This window comes from Elgaria multicarinata, chromosome 10 (genome assembly GCF_023053635.1).
Source record: "Elgaria multicarinata webbii isolate HBS135686 ecotype San Diego chromosome 10, rElgMul1.1.pri, whole genome shotgun sequence".
In the NCBI taxonomy this organism is placed as follows: domain Eukaryota; kingdom Metazoa; phylum Chordata; class Lepidosauria; order Squamata; family Anguidae; genus Elgaria; species Elgaria multicarinata.
This window is the reverse complement of record NC_086180.1, coordinates 74,849,171-74,868,822: the sequence shown is the minus strand read 5'-3', so window position 1 is coordinate 74,868,822 and position 19,652 is coordinate 74,849,171. Positions and strand designations below refer to the sequence as shown.

The 19,652-nt window shown below is 39.6% G+C and overlaps 1 protein-coding gene across 2 annotated transcripts in view; it reads right to left on the bottom strand.

Moving 5' to 3' along the window:
* Positions 1-19,652, bottom strand: part of MARCHF1 (membrane associated ring-CH-type finger 1) — a 177,689-nt gene that overhangs the window by 71,453 nt on the left and 86,584 nt on the right. For both annotated transcript variants that reach the window (XM_063136100.1, XM_063136099.1), the window contains exon 3: positions 3,417-3,467. In XM_063136100.1, coding sequence (XP_062992170.1) covers positions 3,417-3,467 — 51 coding nt within the window. The remainder of the gene's footprint in view (positions 1-3,416; positions 3,468-19,652) is intronic.

Here is a 19,652-nt window from a genome sequence, read left to right as displayed (position 1 = left end):
GTACATAATAGACCTAGCCTGATAAGTCCAATCTATATGCCACGTTTGTTCTTATATTACTATAATTAAAAATAGCCACTCTGCCCCCGTCTATACGATAGCGGGATTGCTTCTCATTTAATTTTAACCCGAATATTCGTTGATTTGAATCTAGGTAAAGAGCATCACACTGCAGCAGCAACAGTGATTTATCTCCTGAAATTTTTTTTATAGTGCAGTTATTATTGCGCATATGCATATTATCGCATATACGAGGCTATGGATTCTAAATGAGATAAGCTATAAATTTTATCTGCGAAGCTTCGCAGATTCATAGAAGAGGAAAAATTAGTGGGGAAAGGAACGAGGCAGCAGAGGAGGAGGCGAGCGAGGGACTGAACAGGTCTCCTCTCTCTCGCTGCCTGTTCACCCCTCTTTGTTTTCATTTTCAAAGCTCCATCTTAATAAAACATGAAAACGACAGGAAGGAAAGAGGCAGCTAGAGGACGCGATAGGAGAGAAGGTGGGGAATCAGCAAATCACTTTGTCCTACCCTGAAAGCTCCTCCCAAATGTCAAAATGCGATTTAACTCCCCAACGACACATAACCATAATGCGATGCAAACTCGGACATGATCCAAAATGCGGTAAATTGCAAATGCGAATATGCGCATTATCGCATTAAAAACTGATGTGACTGCGAATGGACGGCTGCGTCATGTGTCCTGAAACGCAAATATGCGCTTTTAGGTCAGGGTAAACAAGCTGTATAGACAAGCCCCACCTCTCTTTGGTTCCACCTACATTTTCTTTTGGCCACGCCTATTTTTCAATTTGGTTATGTCCATCTCTGGCACTTTGCCCTGGCAGCACAACAGAAAAGGAAATTCAACCCTTGGGCTGATAAGATTTCCCCATCCCTGCTTTGGGAAACATGGTTTAATACAGAAAAAGAAAATATACAAATCATGTGTGTGTGTAGGTGTTAGAATGAAGGAAAAGTGGACCAGAGAAGAGGTTTTACCACAAGAATTTCGAAGGTTTCCTCTGATTTTGACATTACTCAGAAGTTATAACCTTTTGTGTAATGACATTCCAAGAATAAATGTTGATCAAATATGGCAATATAACCAAATCTCAGGGTTGTTCAGTCTAACCTGAAGACAATATGTCCAATCAATTTTAATTTTTTAAATATTTTTATTATTTCAACAGAAGTATAGTAATACAAAGCCAATATAACATAAGAACATGAGAAGAGCCATGCGAGATCAGACCAAGAGTCCATCTATGGGATGGCCAACCAGCTGTCTACCAGAGAACCACAAGCAGGACATGGTATAACAGCACTCTCCCACCCATCAGGATTAGTAGCCACTGATAGCCTCCTCCTCCAGGAATTTATCCAACCCCCTTTTAAAGCCATCCAAATTGGTGGCCTTCACTACATCTTGTGGTAGTGAATTCTATCGTTTAACTATGTGCTGTGTGAAGAAGTACTTCCTTTTATCTGTCCTGAATGTCCCACCAATCAGCTTTATGGGATGACCCCGGGTTTTAGTATTATGGGAGAGGGAGAAAAATGTCTCCCTATTCACATTTTCCACACCATGCATAAATTTGTACAACACTATCATGTTTCCCGTTAGCCTACTTTTTTCCAAGCTGAACAATCCTGTTGTAACCTTCCCTCATAGGGGAGATGCTCCAGACCCTTGATCCTTTTAGTTGCCCTTTTCTGCACTTTTTCCAGCTCTACGATATCTTTTTTTTAGGTGTGGTGACCTAATACTGTACACAGTATTCTAAGTATGGTCGCACCAAAGATTTGCAGAAGGCAGTATGATACTGGCAGTTTTATTCTCAATTTCTAATAATGCCTAACATGGAGTCTGCCTTCTTTACAGCAGCTGAACACTGGGTTGATATTTTCATCGAGCTGTCCACTACAACCACAAGATCTCTTTTTTAGTCAGTCAATGCCAGCTCAGATCCCATTAGGTTATACTTGAAGTTTTTTCCCCCCATCCCAACATGCATCACCTTACACTTGCTTACATTGAACTGTGAACTGCATCTGCAATTTGGATGCCCATTCTCCCAGCTTGGCCAGATCCTTTTGGAGCTCCTCACAATCCCTTTTTGTTTAAATCATCCTAAATAATTTGGTGTTATCAGAAATCTTGGCCACATCACTGCTCACTCCTAATTCCAGATCATTTATGAACAAGTTTAAAGGAATTGGTCCCAATACAGATCCCTGTGGGACCCCACTATTTACTTACCTCCATTGGAAAATTTATTTATTTATTATTATTTATTTATTATTGGAAAACCATTTATTCCTACTTTCTGCATTCTGTTCTTTAACCAGTTGCTGATCCATAAGAGGACCTCTCCCCTCATTCCATGACTGCTAAGCCTGATCAGGAGTCTTTGGTGAGGAACTTTATCAAAAGCCTTTTGGAAGTCTAAATAAACAGTGAGACAGGACTTGCCTTTGCAGAAGTCTTGTTAATTCTTTTTTAGATGGACTTGTCCTTCTATATGCTTACTAACCAGCCTGTAATTTCCTAGATCCCCCCGGATCCCCTTTTAAAAATTGGAGCTTAGTGATATGTTGCATATTTAGGGTAGAAGATCAGCAATTTCATATTTGAGTTCTTTGAGAACTCTATGATGGATACCATCCCAGCCTGGTGATTTATTTGCCTTTAATTTGTCAACAAGGTTGAGAACTTCATATTTTATCACCATTATTTGCCTCAGTTCCTCAGACTCCCTTCCTGAAAACATCAGATCAAGCACAGGTATCTGTCCTATGAGCTCTATCTGACGAGCATTTTATTGCATGCTTGTTACTGGGCACGCAGGTCCCTCCCATGACATCATCTCCCTCCCGTGCCCCTTCTGCCCCTTCTTGCCTTCCTTGCTTAACCAAAAAGCTCTTCACAAAGTCCGATATATTTTAAACACGGAAGTTGCTGCTCTCTCCTGCTGTGTGTAGGAGTAGTAGCGCGATTAGAACAGCCAACTGAATGGGCCTCGTGCTCACTGTTTACTTGCTCTTTTGAAAGAGGAAGTAACTGAGCAATGAAAACACGGGCAGAGAAGCGACGGTAGGGAATGTGTTTCCCCTGTCTGATGGACCCATATATCTTCCGCAGTGAACACCGATGCAAAGGATTCATTCAGCTTCTCTGCAATCTCCCTGTCCCCCTTTAGTACTCCCTTAACTCCACTCTCATCCAGCGGTCCAACTGCTTCCCTAGCTGCTTTCCTGCTTCTGATATATTTAAAGAACCTGCAGCCTGATCATATGCATATTTAACTCAGAAGCACATCACATTGTATTGAGTGGAGTACGTGTACTCAGATTACAGCTGAAATAGTGTGTATGTCATGACAGGTTTCCCAGAAAATAACTTGTAACTTACTTTTGAAATGTTACTTGATCGACTTGTTGAGCGGCCTGGAGATTTCTCATTCTGTAAAGAAAATAGTAAGGTTTAATTAGTTTGGGGTTAAAACATAAAACTTGTAAGCATTAGTTTTGCCTTATCTTACAGCTACAAGGTATATATAATTGAAGAATTACTGCCTGGAATCCCCAAATAAGTACTTTAAACATACTGAAGAGTCAGAGTGATTTTTATTTTCACACTCTTTTAACAACACATCTTTATGCTGTATCACAGAGAGCTTTTGAAAATCCCCTAGTTTCAAAAGTGACTTCACATGGAGAGGTATTGTTAAACAAACAAACAAACAAGTCAGAAGGCCCTTTGGATATAAGCCATTATTAAAAATAATACATGCAGCATTTGAGAGAGGGGGAGGGGGAGGCCGATGACGATAAAGAGGAAAAAAATGAAAAAGGGAAGAAAAAACTGCCCAGCTTTTCACGGAACAGATTTTGAGAGAGAGAGAAAATCCAACAATGCAACTGCTACAGCAATCAGGAAGGAACTCAGCAAGGAGGTACGGGGCCATGCCCCTTTGAGCATGCACCATGAGGTTCGGATGTTGCTCTACGCAAGTGCAGAACCCATTATGTTCAAAATTACTTAATAAAAGCTATGTGTGCAAATCAAAGCCCAGGAAAAAGATTAGGGCATATCCAGGCATAAAATTTACATCTTGACACAACATTTATGATCTAGTGCTTTGAAGAAATTAATTTCTTTTTTTAATTTCCAACAGATAAAAAAATAATTCTTGGCTGACATTATTGAGTCTGATTTTAAAAAAAACCACCCTACTTAATAGCATCCCTGAATTACTATTACATCTGAATTAAGATTCAAAGTAATAAAAGATTGAAGACGCCCATTCAAACTTCTCTATTTCATTACCAAGACAGAAATTCAAGAGCATGCCCCTATAATAATCTTGACCAATGCCTCTGCCTCATAATGATTTTGTAGAATGATATATAACTAGATCTATTCGACTACTAATGTGTTTCACACAAAGTAAAAAGATATACAATGTGGCTTTGTATGATTTCAGATCATTTGTCCTATTACTGCCCTTTGTGATTAGTGGCCACTCTCAAAGGTCTCAGATAAGACCACCTCACTACTAACTGAGATCCTCTAAATAGGAGATCCCAGAGATCAAGGGGTCATCTACACCAAGCAGGATATTGCACTATGAAAGCGGTATGAAAGCAGTGTATAAAAGGCAGGAGCCACACCAAGCAGGATATAGCGGTATGAAAGCGGTATATGGTATGTGTCAATGGGCCCCAACAGTTGTCTGTGCACTTCAATACCACTATAAAGCAGTAGTTTGGCTCCTGCCTCTTATATACCGCTTATATAGCACTTTCATAATGTAATATCTTGCTTGGTGTAGATTAGGCCTGAGCCTCAAAACCCAGAGACTTTCACCACCACTGAGCAATGGCATCCAACCATCTTGCTACATTAAAAGGATTTTCCAAGTCGGCCGTAATGCTGGTGCAATGGTTTCCGTCCCGCTGAATTTAATGGGGATTACTTCTAGATAGACATGTATAGGACTACACTGGTATAGAAATAATCAAATACTCCAAGCACCAAATAACAATATTATCTCAGGTTAAATAGTGCATATTCCTCAAACAGCCCCTTTGAATTCCACCTGTAAAATTTAGCTTTAATCCACCAAAATTAAGTCAACAGAAACTAATCTAATATATTCTTGATTTGTAACTAAAAATTAAAAGTAAATGAGGTTTTGGGCAATTTACATTCCTGTTAAGGTGAATCAATAGAATACTGTCTATTATGGGGGGAAAGGTTTTATAACAATATTTTATCTTCAATGGCAAGCTTTATTTTCATGTTTTAAAAATGTGGCAATTTCTTCATTAAACTGGCACACAAGGTTATGAACTGTTTCAAAACAGATTACAGCTACTTAAAATTAAAACCAGTCAATTCCTTTGCATAATATAATCAAGTAGAAAATTCAATATGCAGTACTTCTCTCATATGAATGTAGCCTGAACCTAAAATATGGTTGGGGAGATTGTTGTCCAAGACATGTGTATGTGTAAACACACACAAAACACGCAGTGATAAAACAAGTGTACTATGAAGAAACACTCCTCCTAGTGGAATGGCTTGAGACTCCTACTTATGGGATGTTTAGCTAGTTCAGAACATTGAGTGAGAAACCTTCTGAGGCGATACCACATGTCCAGATGTTTTGGCCTACAACTCCTTTCTGCTCTAGCCTGCAAAGTCAATGGTGAGAGATGATGACAGCTGCAGGCAGAACCACCTGGAGGTCCACAAGTTGCTCATCCCTGATTTATATAGTGCCATAAGTAGCTTTTAAGTAGCTTTTGAGAAACAAGGGAGTGATACATCTCCAAAATTTTAGAGGTGCCCTCTGTCTCCTTTTCTGAGATATCTATAACCATTAGTACACCTGAACAGGCGGTACAGTTTGGCCAAGGTGTCATAGGAATATGCAGATGTTGCCTCAATGTATCCAATACATGTTTGGGCAATGTCAATTCCAAAGGAACTATGGGCAGGAGGTATGCCCAGAATCAAAGTATAGAGGTTTGAAGCATAGTGGCTTTGAGGTCATCAGGCATGTGACTGGAATTATTACAGTGCTTTTTCGTAGGTTCCTGTTGAGTATCAATAGTGCTCCCTGGGAGAGAAGGCTGTTTGCAGAACCATTTAGCCACTTATCGAATGTTAAGGGACCGAAGCCCTGAAAGCAGTCATTGCATCAGCAGGAAAAGCCAACAGAAGAGTAGAAACCAATTCTAAGTTTAAGTTATGCCAATATTAGAAAGCCAAGGGACATGGACTGAATAGATATTTCTGTCAGGAGCTGGAATAAATAGTAGCCACCAGCATTTTCACTGACAAGTGTAGTTATCTTGAACTGGTTGGTGAATGAACATGAGAGACAGAGCCTTTGTGGTTGGCACTGCAGTTCTGAAATACCTTTCTAAAAGAAATCTTCCAGGCTTCTTTAATTTCTTTCCATCATAGACTGAAAACTTTCTTTTTTGCCAGACTTTTAATGTATAATCCATCATTATTATTATTATTATTATTATTATTATTATTATTATTATTATTATTAGATTTGGGTTATTGGGCAATTTAAAAATGCAATAAATAAATGAACAACTTTGTATTTTAGACTACACATTTTAGCTTAATTAACATTGTGTTTTTAATAACTATTGGAAAACCTTAAATTAAAATTGGACTTTTATTTTATCTAGGATTCCTGAGAATTCATAATCAATACTTATTAGAAATACTTATTAGAAATACAAATGAAATAAGGAATGTATAAAGAAAAGAAAAAGCTTGTGCCCTGTATTCTTGACACATGAAAAAATACAAGTTATGTGCCACGTTGGTAAGAATGTCTTATTTATCAGTAGATAAAAAGCTTGTCAGAGCATGTGAGAAGAAAATATATTTGATACAGAAGTAGCAGATTTGTCTTCCACATGGTAGTGTTCCAGCCAGCCAGGAATAACATCAGTATTTAACTGGCCATGCAAGTCAGTCCTGACACAATATTTCTAAGCCACCAGTACCTCAGGAAAGGTCTGATACTGGAGTACAGATTTTCCAGGCAATTGAGCTGACTCTTGTAGCAAGCCCAGCATCATGGCCCCTGCATGGAGTCCATCATGTGAAACTGTGTAGAAGATGCTAACCTCTAGGTAGAGTAATTAATATCTGGGAACAGATCAAGAAAGGCAGCAAGTCATAATGCTACATTATATTACTCTGTTTCTAAGTGTTCAAAGCAGTTAATGTATCAAGGGCTGGGTTTGGCAATAATGCTAAATTTTCTGCTCATAACTCCTCCTTTAGTGCAGCAGTGAAAGAAGCCTTCTGTGTCTTTAGACTAAACAGAACCTTTTGTTTCTTTAAATTAATCACAACTTGTTATGATCTGGACAAGCTGTGATTAATCTTAACTATGGTTAGTGGAAACGAGCCAACATTAAGCCATGGTTTTTGAAGCTGGCTTGTTTTCACTAGCTATAGTTAAGCGAAACCACAGTTTAGAGTTTGGATAACATGCCAGTGGTTAATCTACAATGGAAGCAAACACTTCCAATATTCTTGGAAGAGTAGCAGAGAGGAGAGGGAAGTCTGCGAACCTATGAGACGGTCACAATAATTATTGTAGTTTAACATAACGTCCCAACATAAAATAGTACAACCTCATGAGGTTAGCCAGTGCTGCCACTGTAAGAACTAGTGCTATTTGAAAGGACAGAAGTAAACATGAAAAGCAGACCACTCTAAAGTGCACAATATCAGTGTGCACATGTGTTTGGGAAAATGAGTTATCTAATCACAGGGAGGTGTGGCTAATAGTTGCAATACATTTATGTTAGGTTGAAAATCTGTGCACAAAAATATTATATTTATATTACACAAAGCATGTGTAAATGTACTGGCATTTATTTATCTTTAAATATTTATCTGTTTACATATGTTAACAAATTATTGTCTCATGCTAGGGCAAATGTCAAGTTACAAACATCTATGTACTGTTACCACCAGTGTACTGTTTGTTTAAAGTATTTTGTATAAAGTATTGTTCCCCGTTAGACATCTCCCTTATTTAATTATTTAATTTCTCCTTGGCGTCCTACAATGTTAATTAATGCATCAAAGTGATAATAACTAGCAATCTGATTTGTGATATATCTCTATGTGTCACAGTCACCTTCTGCTGCTTCCATGCTAATGCCTAAATTACTTGGCAATTATAAATGACTTGCAAGAGCGCATAATATTTGATGTTACATCCATTTAATACTAGAGACTAGCTAGGGGAGGTTGAAAACTTGTTTGCTGTTCATTCAGATACCTCCTGCAAAATTGCAATGTCTATTTTTGGTGTTTTACCCCCAGCCTGGGAAGGCACAAAACCAATTAATTTGCTGTACAACATGCTACAAGTAACACTAGCCTGACAGCTAAAATCCACTTTTCTAATCAAACTCGCTTCATCATGTTGCTCAGTGCAATATAAAAGCCATGCATCGGAGCCATCATGCTTTCTGGTGGGAGATAAAATATATTAAGAGAGGGCCTGCAAATAAGAGAGAAAGAAGATTTAACTATTTTGTTCATGGAAGAATTAGCTGTCCTTGACTTCCTGAATGGACAAATATATTGCAGTTTGTTTAAGGAAATGCTTTAACCAATGGCTCATAACAGAAGCTTATATTAATATTCTCTGTATATGGCAGCAAATTACTGCGCATACAATTCTATTTTAGAATCCCCAGTGATAGGGAATGTGTGGCCTTCCAGATGTTATTAGACGACAACCCCCATCATCCCTCACAATTATCTTTATTGGCTAAGGATGAAGGAAGTTGCAGTCCAACAACATCTGGATTAATACACGTTCCCCACCACTGCCCTATATACTTAAAAGCCATTGTAAAAGCTATGTACGTCACAAATACAATTTGCCAAAGTGGCAATGTATATACAAAGCCCAACTCAACACTGTAAATTTCACTAGTTTAAAAAACACTACCATAACATTTTCTAAGAGCCATGAGATATGAGAAATGAAGAAGTAAAGATAGACAGTTAATACTTCTTTTTTCCAACCAAAGGGGAAAACGGTAATGGTTTCCACTAGGATGGACTATAGGAAACTGAACAGAATGAGAGTTATCCTGACTATCCATTCTGACCACCATTCTTCTTCTTTAAGACTCACAATCACATTCAAATTTAGAAAGTTGATAAATATTCCTCTTTCCATTTTGATTGAGCTACGTTTAACCCTGCACTGCAGAATATGGCATGAAGAGAAGAAAAGGAATAAAAGACATTTATCCCCTCATGTTCTACATTCCTTATTCAGAGCTACACCCAGGTCTCCATTTTCAGTAGGACACACATTTATCCACACTCTACAAAATATCAATGTTTAGATTCTTTAATCTGGGAGGCAAATTAAATTATTTTGGGAATGGAATAACTCACACTGAAATCCATCAGGTCATACTAATTGGCAGACAACAGTCAATTAACATCCAAGATGAAAGAGTGGCCAAGTACTTGACTAACAGCCAAAAGCATTTCAAAAAGAAAACAACATTAATTAAGTACATAGAATGTAGAGCTGGAAAACAGCCTTACTTTATTTACTATTCCATATTTAAAATGTGAGTTTATCATAACCTATTAACAGAATTGCCCTGGAGAAGCAGTGGGGGCACGATACATTTGATGGAATCACATTATTCAGAAAAAGCAAATTGAGGAGGAAGTCTTTAAAATGTCTCTATTCTAAATGAGAAACCTGAAATGAAACGCTTGCTAACTCTGTATCTTTTCTGTTGATATAGCATAAAGTTTAAAATAAGCATAAGGGTAAGATTTCTATATAAACTGCTTTGGTTTTACTTAGCCCTTTACTTCAACAACATCTGCATCTGTACAATGGAAGACCACAATATAAATGGACAATGATTTTATTATTCTTAAGAATCTGGTAGCTCAATAGTTCTTCCACGTCTGCTTCCAAATTCAGCAAGTCCCACAGAGAACCCTATTCACACCAGCTTTGTGGCAGGGCTGGCATCAAGAGCTGGTATAGTTAGGCACTTGTTGAGGGCCCACACACAGCAGGCAGTCTATTGACAGAAGCCCTCTATATTTGCCCCACCTTTTCACCATTGCAACCTGCTGTTCACCCTCATTTCACTTTGTCCAGACACCTTTGATGGAGTAGATGCCACTGCCTGTTTGCTTATTGGCTCTCGGCCTGGCAAGCAAGCAGGTGGCAACAATGATGAGGAGGAAGAGGAGGAAGGGGAGCAGCAACAGCTGGCAATAGGCAGACTGGGGGGGTAGAGGGAGAGTGCCTTGCTTTCTTTGTATTTGCAACTACTGACAGAGAAGGATATTGCCCCATTTTCTAATCTGTATTAGGGCTGTGAAAGCCTTGGGCCTCGGATTCAGACATCTGAATCACAGAGGCCGTTTTATGGTAGATCCGCCATTTTATGACAGATCCGCTATTTCCTTACACAGCCCTAGGCCCCCATACAGCCTACAACTCCCAGCAGGCAGTGCCCGGGAGGGCTGTACTTACCAGGGCCCAGGAACCACTGCCACCATCGCCTGCTCCTCGGTGTAAGTGCCCACTCCTCGGCGTGATGGACAGAGAACCCTGATGGGCAAAGCTGGGAGAGATTAATTCCCCTATGTACAGCCCTCCCAGACACTGCTGGGAGTTGTAGGCTGTATGGGGGCCTAGGACTATGCAAGGAAATGGTGAATCTGTCATAAAATGGCAGATCCATCCTAAAATGGCCTCTGTTGTTTTGGCCATTTGGCTCTTACTTTGAACAATTGCAGATGATTTTTGTTGGTTGATTTTGTACAACGACAATACATTTTGGCTTTCTGTACTATTGTACTTTCTGTATTATAGTCATCTTCAGAACTTTTATTACATTTTAGTGTTGAAAGTCGGTGAATGGGAAAACAACTGCTATCCAGGACTTGATCCTGGATGAGCATGCTGACCTGGCCTGTATCACAAAGATCTGGTTGGATGAAGCTGGGGGAGTTAATCCATACTGTGAAACAGGGAGCAAGCTTACGAATTCAGTAAAATTGTAGTATAGTATAGTACAGAATTCAAAACTACTCTTCAGGACAAATCTTTTCTGATTATTTTATAAAGCCCTTTCCACTAGAAAAGACCAGCATTCAGGTTGGAGATTATTTCAAGTACGATCCTGTTCCACTAATTCTTTTTGGTTAGCAAAAACAAACCAACCATCACCTCCTCCCATATGTACCTGCCAAGACCCTAAGATCATCTTCAAAGGTCCATCTCCATGAGCCCCTGCCCAAGGAAGTGAGGCAGCTGACTACTAAGAGGAGGGCCTTTTATGCTGTGGAACCCCGGCTGTTGAATGAGCTCCCTAGCAAGGTTCCCCTGGCACATATATGTTGCTCTTTGTGGCATCAGGTGAAGACCTTTTTATTTTCTCAGTATTTTATCACTTTATCATACTAGTCTTTTAACTCTGCTATTTAAAATCTGCATTTTAAATCTGTAAAATCTCTGCACTGCCGCTCCGTTTTATTGTGGTTGTACTTTTAAGTTTCCATATTTTATACTTCAAGCTGTACTCTCTGGTTTTAATTATTGTGACCCGTCCAGAGAGCTTCAGCTATTGGGCGAAATAGAAACGAAATAAATAAATAAATAAATTAGGACTCAATACCATTGCTCCAAATTCACTATATACAATATTTTTATGGGATCAGTACTGCAAAATTTTCTAATTTATATTCTATAGCTGAGATGGCAGATTTTAGGTTGGCAGGATCTACTTTGTTTTTTTTACCAGACTCCTGAAGTCCACCAACCAGCCCCAGGCACAAAATAGTGGCTCAGGCAGATGGACCTATGCTAAAAATGAAGCAACAGTGTGCCTCTGAACAAATGCTCAGCTCTGAGGCCCATCTAACCGAATTTCCCTTTTTAGAGGACAGGGAGGCAAGAAATGTCTCCACTGTTCCTCCCAGCCTATCAACAACTGCCTGGCAGAGCTTAGGACAAAACAAAACCTCTGAGATCAGAGTCCTCCATCAATAGAGCTCCTCACTCTTAGGATTGCTGAGTTAGACATCCCATTAACTACTCTGGAGAAAAAAAAGGAATGTAAATCCAATAATATTCCATGAAATGCCATGTTTTTAATGAAAAATTTGAGAAGCTGTTTATATTGTCTCCTTTATATACACTGACTCATAGGCGTGCCCAGGCACACCCTAATGTCTCACGAAGCTGCCGTGCACGCTCTCCAGCCAGCCGGGCAACTCATAGACGCGCCCTGCTCAGCCCAGTCTCCTTCTCCTTGCGGTACGAAGGGACAGAGACAAACAGCGGCTCTGGGAGACACGCCATGTTCAGCTCGCTTCCCACAGGGCTCCACTGCTGCAGTGGTGAGCTCAGCCCTGTGTTGCTCCAGGTCTGGCCTCCCTGCCGTAGCAGCAGAGAGGTGACCAAGCTCCGACCCCTCTCAGGGAGTAGGATGGGTAAGGAGGATGGGGCGACGCATGCAAGAGGAGCTAGTAAGAGATTTCCCTTCTCTCTCTCCATTTCTGCCCCACATAACCTGAGACCAGCATCAGTGAGCTCGCCTGGAAATGTGGCTTCCCTAGCAGGGTTGCCATCCTTGCCTCATGAGGACCCAGGGGCTGCAGCAGCATTGCCACATGCCAGTGGGGAAGAGGAGGCCAGGGATGCCTCACTCTTGCACACTTTCCCCCCTCCCCCATCCGCCCCTGACTCTGTCGGAGTTAAACGTAATATGATTGTGGAATTTAAGTCCATAACATCTAGTGAACTATGTATCATTTTCTAGGAAAGGAAGATGAAGAAACCTTAATCTGTTTTGGTCAATTTGGGCTAGCTCGATATCTGGTTAAAGATAAAGATCATGAAAACTGACTGTATCTTTGTATACACACCTGGTTATTACTGCAGAAAAAAGTTGGTATTTTGTGTCACGTTTTTTAAGTTTGTATTTTTTTAAGTAAAGTATAGTTAATTTTAAAATATTAAGTTAAGTTTTTGTTTCTTTCGTTTGATGAATAAAAATAATGTCATTTATGACTGAGTATTCAGTAAATGTTCACCTTTAAATAATAATAAAAAATCTCTGGGTGCACCCCCTGATGAAATGTGCTGTGCACGCCTATGGACTTACTTATATATACACACACAAAGTATTCCAAGGGTAAATGCAAATAAAGAATTCTCTCCTCTCCCTCTATGGCCTATGAAAGCTATATATTATGATCAAACACTGTCCATTAAGATGTGGCTTTTAGAGAGCTATGGCAGCAAATGAGTCACCTAGGCAAGCTGCATGCTGATCTCCATGGCAACGGGGTTACAATGCTACCAATAAAAATGACTAAGTCCAAGGTTATTCTTCTCCCTTCTTCTTCCTGTACAATTGGCATAATGCTTTAAACCCGAAATCATTAAAGTATTCATTGCGAGATTAGCCTTAATGACAAGATAAATGCAATTTAAAACTTAGTGAAATAAAATATTAACATTTTATGTCTCTTCATTCTGATGCTTATTACTTGTAGGTATATTCCTCTTTCGGGTCAAGTGAATATAACCTGTAATCCTACCAGAATCTTTTCATAATATTAATTTCATTATTCAGTCAATACATCTGTAGCCTTTTTTGTAACTATAAACTCTGCAAGAATATGTTTGGAAATACAGCACTGAAAAATGATTCAATGTGTTTATGTAACAGCAAAATCTAGCTTGCCATGACATGTACAAGCAACCATGCTGCTAAGTTTTTTCCTCCTCCCCTTTCTTGTACAAGAAAGAGGGGAGATCAGAAGTGGTCTAACCTGGCAAATTATAGCCCTACGCAGCTGTTCACAAAGCATTTAGCCTCTACATGCGAGGAGAGGGAGAAGGCATGACCATACTACTCCTGCCATCTTTCCCCATTCCTGCTTCCATCCATGTGTAGAGGGTGACTATCTGTAGTAGAGAGCTTCTTCTATCAATGGAAGCTCTTCATGCAGTTTAGAATCATGGAAAATCAGGGCATTAAATCTCAAGGAAAGCCTCAACGGATAAGGCTCTTTGTTAGAGTTGCCCTGGCAAGCCTTTGATCAAGAGTCAGACACTGGCACCAGAAACACTAGAAAATGGTAGAGTAAAAATAATTCCCTAGTAATTCTTCCTGCTGGCAGTTAAAGCCACAAAATATATCTCTGACCACCACTCACTGGAAGTATGCAACAGGGATTTGCTCACTCTGTAGTTGCCTCAAAATTCTTACATATAGGCCATAGCTAGATCTAAGGTTTATCCTGGGATCATCCAGGGTTCACCCCTGCCTGAGCACTGGATTCCCTGTGTGTCACCTAGATGAACAGGTTTGATCCCTGGACGATTCAGGGATAAACCTTAGGTCTAGCTATGGCCATAGTCTTTAAGGCCAGAGATGCACATCACACAACTTTTTTTGATTCAGCAAGAAGTAGGTGTAGAGAAGTAGAAACATTCTGACATGGATGTGACTTTTCAGGAAACTACACAGCCACCAGTGGTGCAACTATAATTGCAGCCATACCACCTAGGACCTAGATTCTCTAATTCAGTTAGCCACTGTTGTGGAAGACAATACACTCAATCCCAGCTACAATTTTATGCAGATCACACTGGCCTGTAGAGGATTGCTACACAGAGAACCAATGAGGATGACATGACATAAAATATGTATTTCTTTCCTGGATTCATCAAGAATGCAGGAGCAGGAAAAGTAGTCTGGGAAGAGAAGGAAAGTAATTTCCCCTCTTTGCCTGTACAGCAGTGACAGCAGATCAGTCAGAGGAAAAAGAAAACTAACTAGCATTTCTTCAACTTCAATAGAAAGGAAGGTTAGAAGAAGGTATGCCTCCATTGACTCCTGCAACCATTCTAAATATGTGACATACATGTCCGGATGTGTTTGCAGACATTTATATTTATTATGACCAGGAGAACCAGTGACAAAAGGATTCCTTAATGAATGGAATCATTTTAGGGAGTTCTGCTCACCTTAAACTAAGGGCATGTGTACACCATAGGGTGTAGAGGGAAGGAAGGGGGGAGGATCGCGTACTTACCAGCTTCCATGATCTTCCCCCAGTGTCTTGAAGGCCATGCGACATCCCAGAAGGACGCCACGTTCACCATTCCCCCCTCCCCAAAGAGGGAGAATGAGCGCAGTTGCGCTCCTCTGCAAAAAAGGTAAGAAACAAAAACACGAACCTGCTCCCCACCCCCCACCCCTGATGGGCACAGACTGCCCCCATGCAGCTCTGTGCCCATTTTATGGTTCCCGCTGCACACAAGGACAACGGGGGGGCCTGGGAGAAGCAGTCACATGGCCCACGCTCTGCGTGATGGTCCTGGGACTGTGGAAAAAGTGTTTTCTGTGGTTCCCTATATCCCGGGGAAAGTCCTTGGTCATCCCGGGTTGCCCCCGGGATCCCCTGTGCTTCATTTGGACACACAGGGACCATCCAGGGACTACCCCAGGACATAGGGCTGGTGTAGACATGCCCTAAGAGAACTTCCAGATAAGGCTTTTATTGCACCATCAGCCTGCCTCATTCACAGAATTTTAGATTGGGGGGCAGGTCCAAACATCATATTCTGCTAGTAACACTCTCATGTTTTCTCATTACTTCTTCCGTCTTTTTTACCACAGGAAATTCCATAAGGGAGAAAAGACTGACTGGCTGCACAATGCCTTCTCATTGGTAGTGCTTGGACCCCTCCATCTGGAAGCCTAAAGGATTTTTCCCTTTTCTGAACTAAAACCTTAATGCTATACAGAATGCAGCAAAAAAAGCTGTGCTTGGGGGGGGGGGGGAAATGAAGATGCAAACCAGGTTATTCAGTTTAAAAAGGAATAAATGAATCTAAATTGTAATATAATGTTCTTAATAAAGGCACAGTTACCAAATTATGCATACTCGATTTTGTGCAAAATGTGATTTTGTACAAAATATAGATACAATTATATAGATATAATTATAGAACCTTTTCTAACTGAAATAAAATTTAATAATAATTAGCTCTGTCAAGGGGGGGGGAAATCACAAAAAGTTATGTGTCATAGGAATGGATTTACAAATTGCCTTTGCTGACCACAAAATTTTAGGAAGCCCGAAACTAAGCAATATATGCTAGTGTAACATGACATCAGATTTAAGATCTAATCAGTAGTCTACTGTCATTTCATTGTCAGATTCTTCCATTTATTTAAGGTTTACAGGCAAAACCTTTTAGAAAGCTATTATCTTATTCACACACACACCACCCCCATTATCCATGCAGTACTTGGAGCTGCACAGATTATATTTATCACTTACCATGACATGCTTTTCAAAGCACTCTATTACAAAATTACCTTCAGTTATTGGATTGTTATGACATAACTTTAGGTAAGCCACACATAATTTGGAAAATTAACGTATTTATTAAATGCATTTTTAATTTAAAAGGTTCCTAACTAGCTGTAACACTAGTGTTACAAATAACGGTGTAACTTCTGGAAAGAAGTCTTATGAACAAGTCTTCTCGATCCTCCCAGAGTGCAGGACACGGAATAATGGACTCAAGTTAAAGGAAGCCAGATTCCAGCTGGACATCAGGAAAAACTTCCTGACTGTTAGAGCAGTGCGACAATGGAATCAGTTACCTAGGGAAGTTGTGGGCTCTCCCACACTAGAGGCCTTCAAGAGGCAGCTGGACAACCATCTGTCAGGTATGCTTTAAGGTGGATTCCTGCATTGAGCAGGGGGTTGGACTCAATGGCCTTATAGGCCCCTTCCAACTCTGCTATTCTATGATTCTATGATTCTATTCTATGAAAGGTGGCATCATGTCATCTTAAGAGTTTTTCTTGGGTGGGAGGAATAGATGCATTGGGCCTTTGGAGACATTAGTTCACATTACAGCTCAAGATTCTGGAGTCCGTTCAAAACGGTAAATTATTATAGAACTGTGCAATTGCAAGTGAGAACTTATACAAATTCCATTAAGTGGAACATGGATCAGGTATTCAGTGTACGGGATGTCAAATATAAAGCCCAGGCATTTTAACTGGCCCTTAGGAGTACCCAATTCAGCTTGCTGCATGCCTATCACACTTCATAATTACTGAACCATCTTCAGGACTTGGAAGCTGAGGGCAAACCTACTGCTTCATGCCTAACAAATACATTTACTTATTATTTATTTAAAACTTTTATATTCTGCATTTCCTCAATAGAGCTTGTTGGGAGGGTGTTGCCTTGTCCACCTTCCAGCTAGAAAGGCTGCTGCTTGCTGCAGGTGTCTAAGAGACAAAATGCAAGATCTGGTTTTCTGTCTGATTCATTTTCAGGTACCTGGTCTGGGAGAGCGTGTGGCCCTGACTGATTGTTCCTTCCACTGAAGGTGCTTAAAGATCATCAGAGTTTAGGTCTTATATAGGGATTATTGCTGGTAAAATACTTTGTCTTTGAGAAGATATATTATGTTTGCAGCGATTTCTTTTGTTAGGCTGTAGTATATTTTTTTAGTGGATTGTTTAATCTTGCCGTATATTTATTATTTATATTATTCACAAATAATGTATGATTTGTATGCAGCTGCCCTTCATTCCAAAAGGTTGCCTATCCCTGATCTAGATAATCTGTATCATCCAGAAAAACCTGGAACTGGCCGGCTAAAAATATAATGTCAGAGGCTGGCTGGAGATTTTTCAATATGAAGAGTTAAGGAAGTGTTTTTTCCCAGTAAAATAGCCCAATTGTTCTCTAATGGAGATGGCAGAGCAAAGAAGTTTAAAATAGTTATGAATTTTGAGTAAACATGCACAAAGGCCACTATTATTCTGTGCCTCATTCTTTACCGAAAATTTGTGCAGTCCTATTTTTCTCTTCTATGAAGAGTTTCTATAGAGTTCAATAGACTTCTGCTTAAGAGAGTTTTTTGCTGAAAGATTACGGAGCAAGAAAAGAATTGGGTTTAGCCAAATGCTCTTTGGGAAAAGATACCAGATGCTGAATGGTAGTATAGGAATATAATTTTGCAGATTGCCATTACTGGAGCAAATTAAAGATGTGATTTATACAATATCAGTACAGACTCTGCGCACTATGGCTCCCGAGGATAATTATTCTCTATGCTCCAAAGGGCAAACTACTGTTCTAAAAAGGTCATCGAGCACTGTAGAATCTTGTATGATGGAACCTTGAGTGAACAACCGATAGAATATCCAAGAACCCGCAAAATAATGAGTTAAAATAAATTGTACTGTATTATCTCTATAACACACACACACATGGGTTATAGTGTTACCTATTCCCCCAAAGGGGACTGGCATTTAAGCACAAATTCTACCTCTTTTTTTATTTAAGTATTATTATGTCTAGGTAGTTACCAGTTAAAACAGCTCACAGATAGCTAACAGAGCACGGAAGTAAAAGACGGGCTATATTTATACCTCTCAGTACCTAAAACCTTAACTCTACTCTCAGTTCTTGGTAACAACCAGGGAGCTCTTAGTGCTAAATGAGACATAATTTTAAACACTTTTTAGTCCTTGAGTGCTTGTTTGTTTGTTTACAAAATAGCAACAATGTGAGAGGATTCAGACTGGGATGGTGGCTTTAGCGGCAGAGGGTATTAATCCTTTGAAACTACCACACTCTCATCTACATGGAGTGGGACTGCAATTACTACTTTGTAAATTTAAAAAAAATGTTATCTCAGCTTTCCCCCTTAGTCTGCCATATTCATTTTTTTCATAATCGGTCCCCAAATTCTAAGTAAAATAAATAAATAAATTAGTAACAATTTCAGGAAACAAAATAGTTTCCCTACTGTTCAGAATTAACGTGAATTATTTTCCTGGGGAATCTTTTCAGTGTTTTTTTCTTACTCATTCATTGTAAACTCCTACTTTCTCTAAGACTTTAGAGGCTTTTCGTTTATGAACACATTAAATGTCATGATTGTTTGGAACCTATAGAATGTATGAAGATTGATTTGCCTCACAGTATACAATCCATAGTCAACTAATGTAAATGAAAAATTATTGTTGGTTTGAACAGAAGGTGTATTGTGCCACCCATATCATGGATGAAGAGTCTAGGATTTTGACTATAAACATTAGTAGCATAAACGGCTACTAAACTTTGGGAAGTAGATTATTGTATTTACAGCTTTTGTAGGCTTAAAGTGAACTGAAAAAATACCAGGTGTACATATACAAGCTAAAGGTACACCAAAAAGTGAAAGGTACGTGAAGTATTCAAAAGAGAAGACTGGCACATTTGTGAGGACATAAAAGAAAAATGTTACATTGCTAGGTAGGATGTTGAACTCTAGGACCTCCAAGGTAGCATTTTCAGTAATGCCAATTGTTCCACACACAGAACCAGCTAAATAGGTAGAGCTGCAAGGTACTGATGTGTGGATGAGACAGCAGTATTGGGACGAAGAGTTTGTGAAACGCTGGGGAAGAGTCAGGGATAAGCCGAATGCGTACAAAAGAAAGAGATGGGTTTCACTTGAATCACAGTGGAACTAGACTGCTGGTGAAAGGT